At 40.3% G+C, this 18,113-nt stretch overlaps 1 protein-coding gene across 1 annotated transcript; it reads left to right on the top strand.

The window, feature by feature from the left end:
- Positions 1-377: 377 nt before the first annotated feature.
- tmem121aa (transmembrane protein 121Aa) lies at positions 378-13,695 on the top strand. Its single transcript, XM_076978586.1, has 2 exons — positions 378-587; positions 10,632-13,695. The coding sequence occupies exon 2, from the start codon at positions 11,285-11,287 to the stop codon at positions 12,233-12,235; it is 951 nt and encodes a 316-aa protein (XP_076834701.1). The 5' UTR covers positions 378-587; positions 10,632-11,284; the 3' UTR covers positions 12,236-13,695.
- The last annotated feature ends 4,418 nt before the right edge of the window (positions 13,696-18,113 follow it).

Here is an 18,113-nt window from a genome sequence, read left to right as displayed (position 1 = left end):
AATTTCCAAGAGAAATGGACTCTAACTGCGAGAAACTGATTAACCTTCGTGGCTATCTCAGTTCACACACAAACGCACTTTCTCTTTCTCACACTTACACACACACACACACACACACACACACACACACACACACACACACACACACACACACACAAACGACTGCTGGTGATTTTTTTTCCAGTTAGCTTTTGCACTGACCATTGCAAAGGGCGAGGAGGTAGAGGACTGTCGGTTTCTCCACATAAGCAAATTGCCAATAAATGATGCTCTCTGCTAAGGGAGGTGGAGGGTGTACTGATGTACTGAATGGGCCGGGGGGGTGAGGAGGGAGGGAGGAGAAAAAGAGACACGAGCCTACTTCGGGCTGGCAAATACCGGTCGGCGTGCCTGTTTGCTATTTTATTTTAAACGTGGTGCGCAACGGTTAAATTAGTTTTAGAGAAGTATTTTTTCCTTGTGGGTACGTAACTCGTGTCGGTGGTTAGACCTCAGCTACTCCTCATTCAGACATGCGGATTAAATCGTCCTGAAAGCGTCAATCTCCCGTCAAAACGGATCAGCTCACTGGACTCGGAATCAGCGAGGTACAGTAGTCCACGGTGGATTGCATTTTGTTGTAGGGGGGTTCCTGGTAGATTTGGGAATTGCCGACAGTGTCATGAACTACATCGAACACAGATCATGTCCTGCTTCAACTATAAGAGTGAAAGATTTAATAAGTATGAGGTTCAAAAGGTAATGAGGTATATATATCGACTTTCACGCTGAAGATTCACAGAAGCTTCGTGCAGAAGTGTCAGATTAAATAGCCATGCAGTTACCAAATTTTTATCAAATAATCCTCATTTGAACTGCTCTGAGTTAAATCCACGTATAGATAAAATGAAAACGAACCTTGCTTACTCGACAGAGTCCGCTTTTGACTTTGGCTCCTGTTATAATGTATTGTGTTGGAGGCGTGGGACCTTCTCATGTCATTAGTAACATTTCGGAAGTATCGGTCAATCTCCATCTGAGCCCGAATTCAGAGCAGCAGCTAACTAATCCCACGGGGCTTTTTTGTGGCACTCATTCTTCTGGCTGCCGTGGATTTCAACACCATTTAAGTTTCCCTGTTCACTAGTACATTTTTGAGGTTTGTATTAATTTTCATCCATCAATTTCCATTTCCATCTATTAAAAAAAGAGTTCGACCACAGAAGTCTAAGGGGAGATAAACTACAAACAATTCTTCCACCTATTTCAACTACTGCACTGGCACGCATCCCACAGTAATTTTTCAAGCCTGCATGCTACATTGCTGCAGTGTGTGCAGAGATTAGCCAAGAGAAGGAGACTTCAGGCTCTGCTCTTGAGGGCTCAAGCACAGACATAAACAATGTGAAAGACCTTCAACCTCTTTCAGCCTTTGTGTGCGAGTCTCTGACTTACACTGCCCACCTTCCATCTCTCAGTTGGTTCCATCTCTCCATCTCTCATACATGCAGCACTAAAAAGTGTTTTTAATGATTACATGTATTGTGTTTGGCTGTAGAATGAGGCATCTCGAGACATATATTTTCTGTTGCTCTGTGTATAAATGCGAAGGTCATGCACAACAGTTTGGAATTCGGTTTGAATTGCCATGTTTTCTCTGCCGCTTTGCCTAGTTAATTATCTGAATTCACACTGATATTTATTTTTTTTTTACCACTGACTCCTTATCAGAGCATAACTGTCACTCTGCCGTGTCCTCTCTAATGGGATCTGGGCATGGAACTACAACCCACAGGACCTCGCCTAACCTCAGGATCTCACATGCATGTCATGCCATTTTGAGAAACAGGATGGCACTGTCCAATTCCCTGCCAATTCTTAAACCCCTGCTGGCTAATTACTGTCACAAAGTCAGTACAGACAGCTGGAGAATGTGCAGAGCAAGACAGCTTTGATTGGAGCATGCTGGATGCAGGCCATCCCTCCTTGACTGCTTTACATGTATACAACACTTAGTGCAGCTGGGAAGTCTAGGTATTCTGAATACTTGGAGAAAGTCTAACAGGTGTTTTGTATGCATGGCAGGATGTGATATTTTTGGGAGAGCAGAGAAAGTTTAACAGAATTGTGCAGTTTTGACTCAGAGACTGCAAAATGGTGTCTACATTCTTACGTTCATCCAGGCTAGTGATGGTGTAAGCAGTTTCAGGTGGTTCCATGCAAAGATTTGACTACAAGCAAATATTTACCATTATATTATTGTAATACTGTACTTAAAACAAAAAATGTTTGTGATTATTGACCTTTTTACAACCATCACCACATGGTTCTGTTTCACACATGAATTCAACACTGTCACTGGCAGAATTACAGCCTCAGAAACAGTAGTGCCTCACTATCACTCTTTGAACTCAGGCTGTTGTTAGTTGATGTGACGTGAAGCGCTTCTGGTAACTTCATACAAGACGAGTATATATAAAGTCTATAAGCATCCTGCTGCAAAGCTGTGTAATACAGTAGAGTGTGTGTAGTGTACTTGAAGTGACTCTGACTTAGTGTCTTAGCGTCTTAGTGGCACTTCCATGGTTCATCAACATTGGCCAAACTCAACACCCAGCTGCAATTGCAGCTTTTACAAGGTCTGTGGTAAATGGAAGGATTTTCTTCTATGACCAACTTGTCACATATGAGTGTTAATGCTTTATCCAACAGCAGGTCAGAGATGAACATTTCTACAGATTCTTTTTACCACACGAGCTAACTTTGAAGCACATGCGTTGTGTGACTCTAGATCAGGGGTACTCAAATAGAAATGATGACAGGCCACATTTTATTTTTTCAATCACTGGATTGGGCCATTTACGAGGGGGGGGGGGGGGGGGGGAATCTCTTCTTGAGATCGTGGTGTGCGATTGAAAAAAAATTTTCATCATGTTTTAATTTTTTTTTTTCAAATTCACGTTTTCAAAACAGCTCGCAGGCCAGAAATTTGAGTATGGGGGCTCTAGATGATGTGATATCTAGATGAGGTTTAATCTACTCTCCTGAATGGTCTATTAGTGCACATGCAGTGTCTTTCACCCAACGCACGCAAGCATGTCTGACAATTTTTGCCACGTTGAAAGTGGTATGTGCTCTGAGATTTCTTTCCCAAAATGACAATAGCTTTTTCTAAATAGCACACAACAATCTATCACACTGTCTTGCTCTACTGAGTGCAATGTGTCAGAGGAGAACATTCAATATACCATTGTCATTGATCCTGCCATTTAACAACTGACAATAAATTGGATAGCCGAATTGTCTGCGACTCTACATATATATGTGGAAGAGAGGCATCAGGCTTATGTAAAAAGAGTGAGTGGAGATACAACCTGAGTCACAAGTGTGTCTCCAATCATGCAAGACGAGGCTGGGCACTGTGTATAAGAGGATGTGGTTCATGTTCATTCAACACTTTTGTGTTATCCTATATTGGTTGTATTTTTGTTGTAAAGTTAGTTCGTATGAATGTCACTTAAGTCATAAACTACACCTGTACACAGCTCTGTTCTCACAATATAGTGCATTCATGAAAATTGTTGATTAATATATTTGATGGCACAAAAATTCCATACAGGCTAAGTGGCTAAGCCAATTTATCCAGAATGGTAAAAATATAATCTGTGAGTAAAACAGAGCACCTTTCCTGTTTTTCAAGACCAGTAAACTAATTACTATAGCAGCAAGAAAAATGGAAATAAAAGCTAAAGGAAAGGAAAGACCGGGTAATTAATTTTTTCACCATTATTCCTGCTGTTGTTTAAGGTTGTACTGACATTTCCAGCCCCAACACACACCTTTTACCAGCTCACATATTCTGCAAGTCTTTATGATATTTCCTCCCTTTCAGTATTCGAATCACAACAAGCTAGTCAACAATACATGCTCAATATGATAACATGCACATGATCACTTCATCTATTTATACACTGCTTAAACAGCATTTGGCAAGTAAAAACAGCATTCTAGACAAATTATAGGTCAGGCCTGTCAAACATTTGCACCAGTGATCTAAAAGAGTCAGCTGCTCGAAAATTGAGACTCATTTGCAGCAACCAGTTTGGTTATCTTGCGGCCTTAGTTTTTTTTCTTCATCTCCGTCGAATCTCTTAGTTCTTCTACTGTTCCGTAACCCGGGCTGCTGTGCGAGCTCGCATGTCATTCTTAGCCAGAGTTGTCACAAAGAAAAGAGGAGAGGATCTACTCCCCCACTGCACCACGCTGGAAACAGCAGTGTCACACACAGATAAAGCATCTCGTAGACGTGAGATGACTCCAAACACCCAACTTGTCACACCTAAGCTTCTACAGTTCTTTCTGCCAAGTACAGCCAAGAACACTAAAAGCACAAAGTGAGTGAAGTGCCACGACAGAGCGAGTGAAGGAGACTAGAGAGGACAAATAGCTTCCACAAGCAGTCGCCTCGGGGGTATCACCTCCCGCCCGGGTCTGAATCTTTTGGCAAAATACATGGGATGAATGAGCTTGTGGAGGGGCCATGGCATTACAATAGAGGAAATTAAAAGATAAATCCTCACAGTGAGTGCATGCCTGCATGATAATGTCTGGAAATTGAATTTGGAAGGAGGGCACTTGAGTGTGCGACCGTGCGGATTCTCAGGCGTGGAGCAGAGGAGCAATGAAGTGTAACGCATCTGAAATAAGAATGTAGCACCCAAGCCACCCCACACACCCCACACATCTTTCTTGTTCTTCAGACAGAGGTGTAATCCAACAGGGCCCATTTCATAGCAACGGGGGCTCAAATCTACTCAAAGGTCAGACGTTATGAGGAGAGCCGAATGAGAGAATGGGGAGAGACTACCTGCAGAATAGTTGTTGCTGACTGCATTTCACTCCTGTCAGAGCTAGAAAGCTCTGATCCCAGCTGACCTCTAAAAACACTAGTAAAAAGCTTAAGGAGCAGGCAAAAGTTGGACGGGGACAAAGAAGAACCGAAGATTTCAAGGAAGTTGAAAGCAGATTCAGCCAGAGACTTAGCAAAGAATTTCCTATTAAAGAGAAGACCGGAGAGTGGAACCAGCCCAAATAACTCGGTGTCACTGACAGAGGTGCAAAAAGAGGGATGAAATAGGGAAAAGAGAGAAGAGAAACGAGTGTAATGGGAGTGAGATGGGTAAAGGTAGCAAAGAAGGTATGAGGTAAAACTAAGTAAAATCTGAGGATAAAAGGGAAAGTTCACCTCCTGAGCTTTGCTCTTGATGTACCATCAGATCCTGGTTTAGACTGTGGCTATTTATGCCTCTGTAATATCTGAGCAGCAGTCTTGGAGTAACTCTCACTGGAGCTAAAGAGGATCATAGAGCATGCCTAACTTTCCCACTGACATCTTTCTTTTCATTAGTCTTCTTTCCTTTTACACTCTCGCAGATATAACTTGGCACGGCAGAAAATCAGCCTATTAAACAATATGCATGCTATTGTCAGGGTTTTATGCTTCGTTTGGCAGTGCTGTGTTCAAAGAAGTAAGTCAGTAGGTGATGCAGAAGACATTGGGATGCACAGTCATTTTGTAAAAAAAAAAAAAAACAAAACACCCCTTGAATTTAAATTCAGTGGTTGACATTCCAATAGAAGGAGCAAGCAAAATGTATTATAGTTCAAGAAATAGAACCAATATTTTAGAAGGACTTTGGTCAAATTATTAATAAAAAGCACTTTTTTATTCTTCCATGAACCCTTTTAAGGGAAAAAAGTACTTTGCCCAATTAAAGCATTGTGACTTAGTGGTACTTACCTTTTGAACATTAGCAGTTTCATTGCAGCTTGGTTTAATTGTAGTGCTTGGCTACTTCATGATCTGGTGCCATTACCGTTACATTGGCAATGCACCATTTTACAAGAGCAAGTAATGCAAGTAAATCGTGTCAATACCGTTTGCAGTTTTGTTCGTTTTAGCTCACAAGGTGTCACATACAGATATTCCTCCGTGAAGTGGTTGTCGGAGCATCCTGATCTTTCGCGTTGATTTTGTTTGACTAATGCATGTGATGACCAATGATGACTGTGCTCAAGTATGACACCAATGAGCAGAAATTCACTGCGATAACCAAATGCACTGTTAGTTCAAAAATGCACATTGCAAAGAGCTCAAAAATCTACCTTCCATTTCATGAATGTGAAAAAAATGTGCATGTGAAAGTGCAGCCATTTAGTTTTCAAAAGACGCACAAGTACACGTCTCTCTCCAAGTCATCCCCTACCAGCTGTTACAAGGACACCCACAGGCTCCACGCTGACTGCCAAGCAGATCTGGCTTAAACCCAGCGGGGTCTTACTTTGATTATCTGTCCAGATAAATCTTGCAGTGGGAACAGAATTCAGCACTTTTTCGGTGAGGAGATTCTTAACCTGCAACACTCTGACCAGATGAAGCATGCTCTTTGAGCAGTCCCAGTTACACAGTGGCAGGCTTAGGAGAACAAGTGACTCCCTGCAGTACCAGGGACTGACGTAGCTGTTCTACCAGTCCCAGAAGACAGGAGCTTAAAGGACAGGATGAATGAGCAGACAGCTGCAGGAGGGAAACAGCGGTGGTCTGGGCCTAACCCCTGGCTGCCTTCACGTGCCTCCCTTTCACATTCATCTGTTGCCTGCTCCTATTGGTGTGAAAAGCACATTGAGAGAACCAGGGTGCGTAGTGCCAAATTGGAGAAGCATCTCAGAGAAACAGAGCAGGGGCCAGCAGCTTGGCCCATCTCCAGGGCTGTAACCGAGGACATGAGAACAGCAGCAAACGTCTGCTCACTGTCATTTAGCATTCCAATTTGTTCTCTCGTCCTTAATTTCTCTCCTTCCCACACCGCGCATCGTCCCCAGTCTCTCCCCCTCTCTCTTTCTGTCTCTCTCTCTCTCTCTCTCTCTCTCTCTCTGTGGCTTAAAGGATGTGTCCAGGCTAGAGGGAAGACAGCATTATGAGTCTTCCTTGCTGAGCTCAGACTGCTCCTGCTGATATAGCTCCATGGGGAGCTGTTGTTCACCGTGCATGCCAGCCCAGGCGAACATGTTGATATGATTACCGTAGGGATCCATGGACTCAGCCAGACCTCCATATGATTCTTCTTGCTTTGTTTCCTTCTCTATGGCTCCGTTTCACACTGACCTACTCACAGAGTCCCCAAACGCAACCACCGATATGCACAAAGGACCCAGTGCACCTTTGGAGAGAGGAACACAAAACCATGTTTGGAGCCCTGCTTGGTTCTGTAGAGACGGGTCGGTCAGTGAGAGGTTGAGAGTGCTCTCATAGAGGTGTCAGAGGTCGATAAGGACTACATTGTGTTTAGACTAGAAGGTGCCGGATGGAGTAGAAGAGGTGAAAAGGCTGTTGGGTAAAGAAGGAAAAAGATGAGATGATGAGATTAGATGTTGGCATGCTATTCTAGAGCAAAGCTGACAGATGTTAAAACGTACGTGTGTATGTGTGTGTGAGCGTGTGTGTGTGTGTGTGTGTGTGTGTGTGTGTGTGTGTGTGTGTGTGTGTGTATATATATATATAAGTGCTGTCAATTCCAGGTGCCGCGATTAAAAGTCCTCACCAGGATTTTGCTCAAGCTTGCTAGATTTTCTAATTAGCAATCCAGGTAAAATTAGTGGAATCAACACAATCCAGGAAGCCTGAGCAAAATCCTGGTAAGGACTTTTAATCGCGGCACCTGGAATTGACAGCACTAATATATATATATATATATATATATATATATATATATATATATATATATATATATATATATATATATATATATATATATATATATATATTAGAGAGAGAGAGAGAGAGAGAGAGAAAGAGAGAGAGAGAGAGAGAAAGAGAGAGAGAGAGAGAGAGAGAGAGAAAAGATATCCAAGCAGAGGTTAAGTTTGACTTTACAGATCATAATATCCTATTGTTTTTCTCAGAACATCAAAACTGAAGAGGCAGTATACTCTGCATCACATCATCACAAAGATTTTTTGATCACTCTTTATCGAAAGCAACCACAAGTCACACTCATTATTGTTTTCTTGTACTGAAGAGCCTGGTGTTCCCATCTGAAGAACGCCTGTTACCACAGCAACATAGCCTTCTCGCCTGATTTGATGAGTGGCAGAAAAAAACATACACGCACATCTAACCTTTTACTTTCTTGAGCTGTGAGTGCACGCTTCAGAGTCAGGAATGCAGGATAACATTCGAATGAATTAAATTTTGCCATTTATTAAGAATGCAGGAGACAATGGTCGTTAAATATCAATTACCGTACAAATCCATTTTGGAGGGAAGATGAATTTGCTTTGTTCTCTCTGCAAATTAATAAAATGTCTGTTTGTTGTTAAATGCACATCACCATGAAAAGTAAACAATTTCCTTATTGAAAGAGAGAAGAAATGGATGAGTCTGTTTGGGCCTTTGAGTCTGTAGTGTACTGAAGTGAATTCAGAAACCCACACTGATGTGCTCTCTTCTATAAATGTCTGGAGCCTTAGGCAGGTTTAGGGGAGACTGTGCTCTAAGTCATTTATTTGGCTCAGTTCTTTTTCTAATTGTTACATAAAATTTCACTTTTATAAAAGTTCACTATACTATACTTCACAATATTTTAGTTGTTCACAGTGATTCCTTCCCCTCAGAAGATGTAAATGTAGAGCTCTATATTAGGAGTGACTGCAATGTATAGTGTAGAAACTGATTTGTCCCATAATGCAATGAAAGTTTCTCTTAATTTACCATGCCAATGTAAATATATTTATATGTTTAAATTCTTTAAATGGCATTATCAGTTTTATTTGATTCTGTTATCATAATATACTGTTATATAGACATGGGCTTTGGTAGATGTTTGGCACCAGATAAATCCCTAAGAGGCAAGTCAGTTTAAGTGGCATGGGAATACTCCTCAAGTTAGAAATTTAAACAGAAATTGTGATAATCATGAACGTCTTGGCATTCTTCTAGTACACAGAAATTCCTGTATCAATATATGGGACTGCATCAAGAGACACCTTTATTAATAGCGATAATGAACTCAAGCACACAGTATATACACACAATATATTCTGTATTTATTATGTATTGTTTAGCTATGACAGTGTAAACAGAGGTAATCCTGCCATTTTATCCAATTATTTTGAGGGATTGGTTTGAAGAAAAAAACATCAGTAGCTTCAATCTGCAAGTTCAAAAAGCATTTGCTACCCAGGAGTGTTGCATCAGTCTTATGAATATGTTGAATAATCTCCAGAGGATACTTGTTAGCCCTCACAGAGGGCTGCCACAGCCGTGGTGTAGAGGGAAAGGTGCCCTTTGTGTGCATTGATTGTCCTGATGAGCTTGCTTCGTTACCACTCTAGTGCAGATATATGCTAGTACCCATGTGTGTTGCCTTTTTAATTAAACTCTTGATTTAAATCCTCCACTCTGAAGCCCTCACCACCAAGGGAACAGTACAGAAAATGTGTGTGTGTGTGTGTGTGTGTGTGTGTGTGTGTGTGTGTGTGTGTGTGTGGAAGACAGAGAGAAGGAAAGAGAGAGTGTTTGCATCTTTCAGGTGTTTGCATCGTGAATGGAGCAGACTCTTCTGCCATTTTTTGCCTGATCTTCTAGCAGTTATATTTATGCCTGTCTGTTTCTCGATAATGATTTACTGAGTGTGACCAAACAAATTCATTTTCTCTGACATAAAATTCAATCGTTTGCTGAAACATATGATTAAATAAAATTTCCTTTGGAACTTTTTTCATCTGTACATCAAATGTCATAAGTGGAGACAGCAGGAAAAGAGTATAGCAGTTTGCCACACAATGTATCACAATGTAATTTGTTGCTAAAACAAAGTCTGTATGTAGAAGCTGATATAAGTGAATCCATTACAAATTTTGGCGACGACACTGTAAATATCATGCACACTTGATCTTAGTTAAATTTTGGTCCTAAGCTAAATTTTGGTCATTGTCTTTCATTGCATGCTACCTCTCACATTGCAACTATATTCAGTGCACAGTCTCACACTCCTGCACGGTGAATAATCTCACACCTCCCAGAAATCCCAGGGTTCCCCACTGCTTTCAGCTCATCATCACTTCTTAACAGAAATGGTTGCTATGGAACCCACCTGTTCTGTGCTTGAGGAGAGCATTAGGTGGAGATATTCCTGTAGTAAACTCTATCATCCAGCCCTGTACTAGCCTCTGTTATCTACACGCATGCACTGAAACAGCAGCTTTCTACTGCTGTTCAAATACACTCTAACCAACCTCGGAGAGCAACTTCAGCTGTTAAAATATTCATCTTTAAATTGTAGAATAGTCATGAATATTCTAAATATGTAGCTAGAAAAACATGGTGTTACACTGTTTTTTTCATTATAGTAACCTGTAAAGGCTCCTATGCTAAAATTGTAGAAGAAAAAGTAAAACATTCTTTAGAAGTATAAATGTTGTATACTTATACAATTTCCTTATGAGTAAAAGGTAACTTAGTTGTAGAGGCATAGAACAATTCATTTCAAGAAAAACTTTTTAAAAATGTTGCTGTACTTGATTAAACCTCAACACTGACACCTAATGTTTTGCTTTGAAAGTGCATCACATACTTCTGACTTTATTCACAGAACTTCTGTACCAGCAAATCAAAAAAGGAGCCTGCAGCGTCCTCACCAGACCCTGCTACAATCAGGACCCCTTCTCATCTGGTGTCCGCAGGAGAGCCGCTAAAACAGACTACATCTGAGTTCAAGAGGATACAGTGCAAGGTGCATTCTGCTCACTGGAAAACCCTAACGACCAGAGTGGCCTCTGAGGTCTTCCAGCTCAGTCATGCTGCTTTTCTGGGTCAGCTGACACAAATGAATGAGTTTATGTCTGTGAGGCAAGGACCAGAGACACACTGTGGCTCTTCTCAGCTGAAGATACATGTGTGCAGATATTCTACTACACAACCCCGGGGGCATGGACACATGCAAAATGCTCAACAGTTGTGGTATGAGACTGTATAAATCCATGAAAACACAGAAGGACTGACAGCTCACAGACTCCATGGAACGTCCCTGAAAGCACACGTTTGCCACTGCGTCACCTACAGTTACATCTCACCCAGTTGCTATATATACACACCTACACCAGCATTAATGGAGAACCAGACCACTCGAAAACATGAAACAGCCCTCTAGCTGTTTTGGGGTTTTATAAGGATTAACATTCCTATTTATTACTGTTTCTACTGTGAACTGAGGGATTGTGAGGTCAAAGCAGAGGGGGTCTCACCATGGTTCTACCACCCCCTGACAAGCGTCATGTGTGTCTAACCACTATTGTCATCATGACCAGTATGGCTTTCATGGACGCCTATCTGGTGGAGCAGAACCAGGGTCCACGTAAAATTGGCGTTTGCATCATTGTCCTGGTGGGGGACATCTGCTTCCTCATAGTTTTGCGTTATGTTGCCGTGTGGGTGGGGGCTGAAGTTAGGACCGCAAAGCGTGGCTACGCCATGATCCTCTGGTTCCTTTATATCTTTGTTCTGGAAATCAAACTCTATTTTGTCTTCCAGAACTACAAGACGGACCGCAAGAGTCTGGAAACCGTAGCTCGAAAAGCTTTGACTTTGTTGCTTTCAGTTTGTGTTCCAGGGCTGTATCTTGTCCTAGTGGCCTTGGACAGCATGGAATATGTGAGAACTTTCCGGAAAAAGGAAGACATGCGAGGTCGGTTGTTCTGGGTTGCGCTGGACCTCCTGGATGTGTTGGATATCCAGGCCAACCTGTGGGAGCCACAGCGAACAGGATTGCCCATCTGGGCTGAGGGACTGATGTTCTTCTATTGTTACATCCTGCTGCTGATCTTACCCTGTGTGTCTCTAAGTGAGATCAGTGTTCAAGGTGAGCATGTCTCGCCACAGAAGATGATGCTCTATCCTGTGCTCAGCCTGGTCACCATTAACATTGTCACCATTCTGATTCGTGGAGTAAACATGGTGCTGTTCCAGGACAGCCGCGTTTCCACTATTTTTATTGGGAAGAACGTGGTGGCAATAGCCACCAAGGCGTGCACGTTTCTGGAGTACCGCCGCCAAGTTAAGGAGTTCTCGCCACAAGACCCTGCAGGCATCGCTATGGAGATACAACAGAACTCCGTCCCACATACCCAAACTCTGCCAAATGCCACGACAAGCCTGCCAGAAGAGTTGTCATCTCCTCGTGAGGTCATAGACACATGACCAAAGCTTGCACAGACATCAACCGAACATCTCAGATTGATTATGAATTTGGTCGTGAAGGGGGATGAAACAAACCATTTCTGTCTAGGATAGGCTAAAGGAATCCGCTACTCCTTTGGACGACATAGCCTGAAGTTTCACAGTGATGTTCATTTTTTAAAGAGTATTTTTGTCTTGCAGCTGTAAACTGAATGTCCAAGGCAATTCTTGCTGAATGCAAATTTGCCACCAAAAATGGACATTACTATTTGTAATTTATGGGGTATTTTGTAATTTTAAGAAATTGTTTTGTGTTACATGTTGAATTATCTTTTAAGACATCAGCTGCATTGATACTGGTGAGAGGACAGTACAAAAATAATTATGTTATCATGAAAAGAAGATTGCTATAAAGTAAAATGAGCAATTATTTGTTTCATTGAGCATACAGCTACAAAAATGTTAAACAGCTTAAGGCTTGTTAACTTACTCTTAGAAAGAGTTCAGAAAGGTTTTTTTTTAGGTGTGTGTGTGTGTGTGTGTGTGTGTGTGTGTGTGTGTGTGTGTGCGTGCAGTTTTGGATGCATCCATTTAAACGTGGGAAACCTTTCTGCCTCGTGAAACATTCCTTACAGTACTGTGCTGTCTGAGGAACCTATTTGTGACAGTTGGAACCATGACTCTATCAGTACCTCTAAGGTCCTGTACACTAACGCATAAACATCTATGGCATCTGTGGATTTTAATTCACACAACATTAAATTTTATTTAAATATCATGTAGCACATAATGTATATTAAAAGTGCCAGGAAAATCACGAATAGTATTTTTATTTATTGTTTTGTAGAAATGAATTCACACAGAGCTTTGTTTATGCCTATAAAATTATTGTACTTGACACCAAAACTCTGTCCTCTGCTAAGACAAGCAAAGCAGGTGGGTGAATGCAAATTAGTGCAGAAATTCTGAATTCTATATGTCGAAACATTTCCTTAAGGAGTGTATGAATAGCTTGTATTTTCGTATGAATCAATTTTCCATGTATTCAAACAAAAATCATAATGGGTTCACCTTCAAAATAAGGTTATGTATTAATGACGTTTGTGAGTTTATTTATGTGAATTTTCAAGACAGAAATGTCCTGACTATGCAAAAGAAAAAAAAAACACAAGTAACCTAACCTATAATGAGACAAAGTGCTTTTTACAAAAGCTGTTTCATTTTTGATTGAAAGGGAAGGCATTCCTTTTTGAATTCTGGGGATAAGGAAAGAGTTAATATTAAACATTCTTATTAGATGTAGGTATGTAGGTATTTACATGCATATAAAACAGATATACAACGTGTATAAATCCATATCCTGAAAATTCACAAAACAAGCATACATATGTGTGTGTATGTGTGTGTGTGAGAGAGAGAGAGAGAGAGAGAGAGAGAGAGAGAGAGGAGAGAGAAAGAGAGAGAAACAAAAGAAAGGACTTTAAGGCTCAGAAGGGGACATCTGTAAACATTTTACATCAAATAAAGAATATTTATTTATTTATTTATTTTTATTTAATTTGTCTTTTCTGTTACCCTTCAACTGTGACAATGTTATTATTAAATGCATTTTAAAAATGCCTCATTTTGGTGGCGTGACTTACAATATGATCATAAACAGGAAATCGAATTCATCACATATGTCACTGTAATAGTCTCCTATGGTCATTTGCATAATTTCAATTGGGTTGATTTGTCAAAAATTCTGAGGGGAATAATGGGGTGATGTGGGATGTGCTTTACTGTGCTATTATATAGGTGTAGTGCTCATTGTCTGCAAGGTGCATTAGGTCAATCTTCATTAACTCCTAAAGTTAGAAAATTATCACAGTGGCACATACCAGATATTTGTGTTCATGTGGTGATGAACAAGTGAAAAATGTAACAATGTCAAGATGGGCCAATAATTATAAGAGCATTTGGGTTTTACACAGCAGGATCAGTGACACTTATTCCTAAATCCTGCCCTTTTACTGCATATAACATTTTCTTAAGGGTGTAGCAATGTTGATTAATTATGAATAATTATAAGGGGCACTACCCTTAACTCTGAGGAAAATATGTTTTGATAAGGGATGAAATAATGTTATATCAGTCTCATTACCCAAGGGTGAAGTTCAGAGTCTGTGCAGAGTGACCTAATACTGTTGGTTAAAATGAATTTGCCACAGTGATTAGTGAACAAATTTTATTGATTAATGCAACAATTTAACATTATAATTCATACGACACATAAGGTCGGAAGCTTGGTTCAGGTTCAGTGAGTTAACAAGTTATTAACTGAATCAGAGGAAGGAGCAAACCAACTGAAGTTAAGATAACTATGAGACATAAAACTCCACAGACCTTTAAACCAACATTAACCAACCCAAAAGCTACGATGATTAAAGCCAATTAAAACTGAGGAAAATGCCTTATGGACTATTAACTGGAAGATAATGGTCCAGAGTTCTTTATTAACCTGAAAAAGAGGCATAGGCTTAGTAAGACTGTGGCTAAAAGACCAGGTCCTTATATTCTCCACCGCGGATAATGATACTTCCCCTGGTTAAAATGATGTCAAACTTGGTATTCTTGGACTGTTCTTGAAAAGCTGTTTCCTCTAGGAGGGGTTCGAATCCAGTTTCTATATCAGAATATAGAGTTATAAAGACCCTTGAAATTTTGCATCCAAGCAACCTTACTGAATGGGTTGAATGAAAGGAAATATTAAGTTATGCACATATAATTAGTATGCAATAAAAATAATGCATCTGTATTTTTGTATATACTTGTATTGTAAAACGATCTGTTGATCCTTTAATCTGGTAAAAACATGCCTGAAAAGCACGAAAGGCATGCAGACACTTACTGGTGGAGGCTCATCTAAGATCAGGATATTTTGTCATTTTTATAAATTTTTATTGAATCACTTCAAAAAACACACACTTGGCCCCCAGGACTGAGGAAACCCTTCTTAAAGACTTCACCAGGGCCTTGGTATAAGGAATTATAGCTTCCACCAGTACAAAGGGCCCCTGTTTATGGCCTTTGTTGTTTAGCTTGGTATATTCCTAACTATAAAGTATCACCTTTGGAATTCACAAACAGACCTATATCCAAGAATGCCAAAATTGACCATGATTCTTTAGTAGTGGAGAAAGGAGAAATTCTCCACTCCCTTGCTCTGTGGACCACAGTGCACAACCCCAGCACAGACATCTCCTAATAACATTTGAGAAACCAACCATATCTGACTTGCTAAGGTTCCTAAGACTTAAATTGTATGGATATATTTCTCTAGAGCAGAAGCCAAAGAGAAATGGTGTCTTAGCATGTCCATGACTCAATATGAAGAAAGGAGAAAGACACTGATTTGACCACACCATCTAAACAATACACCCACACAAATGCAGGAGAGAAAGCCCAAGAAATGCATGTAGACAATTGCTACAGAAGCCCATTTGAACAGAACCTTTGATGTAGCCATCCCTCTTTTGAAATGTGCTTACAACCCAATAAGTAATAGCAGTCCCTTGTTGCCATAAGCTAAGGAAAAGGCCCGTAGACCTTTCAAAGCCCTTCTTTCAAACACTGTCTTGGCATGAGCTGGATTAATGAAAGTGACAAACAGCTTGTCACATGAAAACTTTGAATGAACTGCACCACTGGAAACAGAGAATGATGCCATAATTCACCTGGGGAATGTGCACACATTGTCCAAAAGGAGTCAAATAACTTTTTTGTAACTTTTACATTTGACTACATAAAATTTGTCTTTTTGGTTTGAAACGTCTTGTCAGTGTTAAATATATATCCACTTGAACAGTTATACAGAGCAAATCAAAGTTGGCCAATTTTGGGACGAGCACAAAAGCCAGTGACGTGTAATACATGGATAATGCCTTAGATAGATACCTGAGAGGGTGGAGACTTACCTTTGAGTCACCCACTGCAAACTGATCGGTCAGGTCAGCCATCCAGTGTCCTAAGGTCACAATAAGGTACAGTGCAATTTCATATGAAATACGCCTTATGTGCACAGATACTAGAGGCTGAAATGGTAAGATGTTAAGAACCTCCAGAACAAGAGGCAGCTCCATTAGAGGCTTGAAGCCCAGCAACAGACTTTAAACTATGCATATTCCTCTAGATGCTTATGGAAAAGCATAAGGTTCTAGTGACATGCCATCAATAGCAACATTATAAGCATATATAAAGCCACCAGGTAAACCCTTTTTTCAAACCTTTAGTGCTTGCTTTATTCCTGTAAAAACCCCTTCATGACACAAACACACACTATAGGAGGAGCAACCTCTAAATAAGTGTGAGTGTATTTGATTGACTCCAGCTATGATCATTAGTGGGTAAAGCTCTTGCCAAGAAGGTCTAGATGCTAGGCATGCAGACACACAACACACACTATTGGATTGGAAGAATCTGTCTCCATGCCTGAGATAAGAGAGCTAAGCAACCTGGAAGGCACTTGTTATCCACTGTTTTCTGTCTTAATTAGAACAGAATGGCTCCTCAGTATGGACAAGAAATGCTTGAGATGTACCAAATGATCAATAACTTGGGTAGTTATGTTCGTTCTGTACTGAAGATCACCGTACTTTTGTTCCCCTGTATTGTACAGTGACCTCCGGAGAGGATATTTGTCGTTACCACTTTGTAAAAGAACATTCTGCCTTAGGCCGCACCTTGACAAAGTAGAAAAGCCTCTCTCCACAGGGAGAGAGCTGTCAGACATGACACATTAATAACAGATCTGGCTGTACTACAGCTTTTATGGATGTCATGAGGCCTGGTAGCTGCAAAAATGTGTGAACATTCTTGGAATTGCATGAGGAATTTGATAAAATGCCAACATATCCAACAGATGTGTTTTTTTTTATATAAATACTGCATTTTGTGCCAAAAAGGACATTCTTTGATACAGGATCATTGCTCTTTGCTTGAGCTTTCCTAAAAGTCCCTGTCCCCACAGTGTGTCTCTGTCTTTGTAAGTCGCTCTGGATAAGAGCGTCTGCTAAATGCCGTAAACGTTAATGTAAATGTCTGTCTGTTCCCTTTAAAATGATACCACAGCGAAATTATCTGCACTTACTAGCGAAGGACCAAATGACACTTATTTGAAAGCTGTGGTCTCAAATGGTGTTCCGATTCTGTCTGAACTGGTTGTGCCACAAAATCGGTGTAAGATCTGCAAGATCTATCCAAGGAAACCAGACTTCCAAGTAAATAAAGTTGCAGAATTATGAATTTACTTTTCTATGAAATGCTTTTTTAAATTATTTAATAATTCTAATAACTAACATACTCCGTTCTTTAGCATACAGATCAGAATCATTGTCACCATAAGATTCAGTTCAGCTATTCGCCTATTTCTCTATTGACCACTTTTTTCCAGCCAGTTTCACACACAGATACATGTTAAAATTTATTTTAGCAGGATGTCTTATTGAAATACCTGAAAAAAATTAATAGCAAGACAATTTTTGACATATTTCTTTTATGTTCTTGTGTATGTGACATTTACAACATGGGAAAATACAAATAATGCTTTTATTCTTTTTTTTTATTCTTTCTTTATTCTTTTTTTTTTAAACAAGTAATTCTTAGCCAAAAAAATTAATAAGCCAAAAAATCTCACCACATGCCCATATTTTCCAATAGGGGATCCTACAAGTGTCACGTTGAGGACCCCCGGCCCCTCCCTTTTGGGCGTGTGTAAACGTTGTCCACGTGCTTTGTCTGCGTCTGCGGAACTCTGTGGTGAAGGCTATGTTGTGTGAATAATGTGTCTCACCTGTGAATCGTCTCGTAATCACATGGGGCTAATGTGGTCTGTCTATTTAATGTGCGCTCGCGCAGTGTC

Source organism: Brachyhypopomus gauderio, chromosome 17, assembly GCF_052324685.1.
Source record: "Brachyhypopomus gauderio isolate BG-103 chromosome 17, BGAUD_0.2, whole genome shotgun sequence".
NCBI lineage: Eukaryota > Metazoa > Chordata > Actinopteri > Gymnotiformes > Hypopomidae > Brachyhypopomus > Brachyhypopomus gauderio.
The sequence above is the reverse complement of the archived record's forward strand: the minus strand, read 5'-3'. Positions and strand labels throughout refer to the sequence as shown.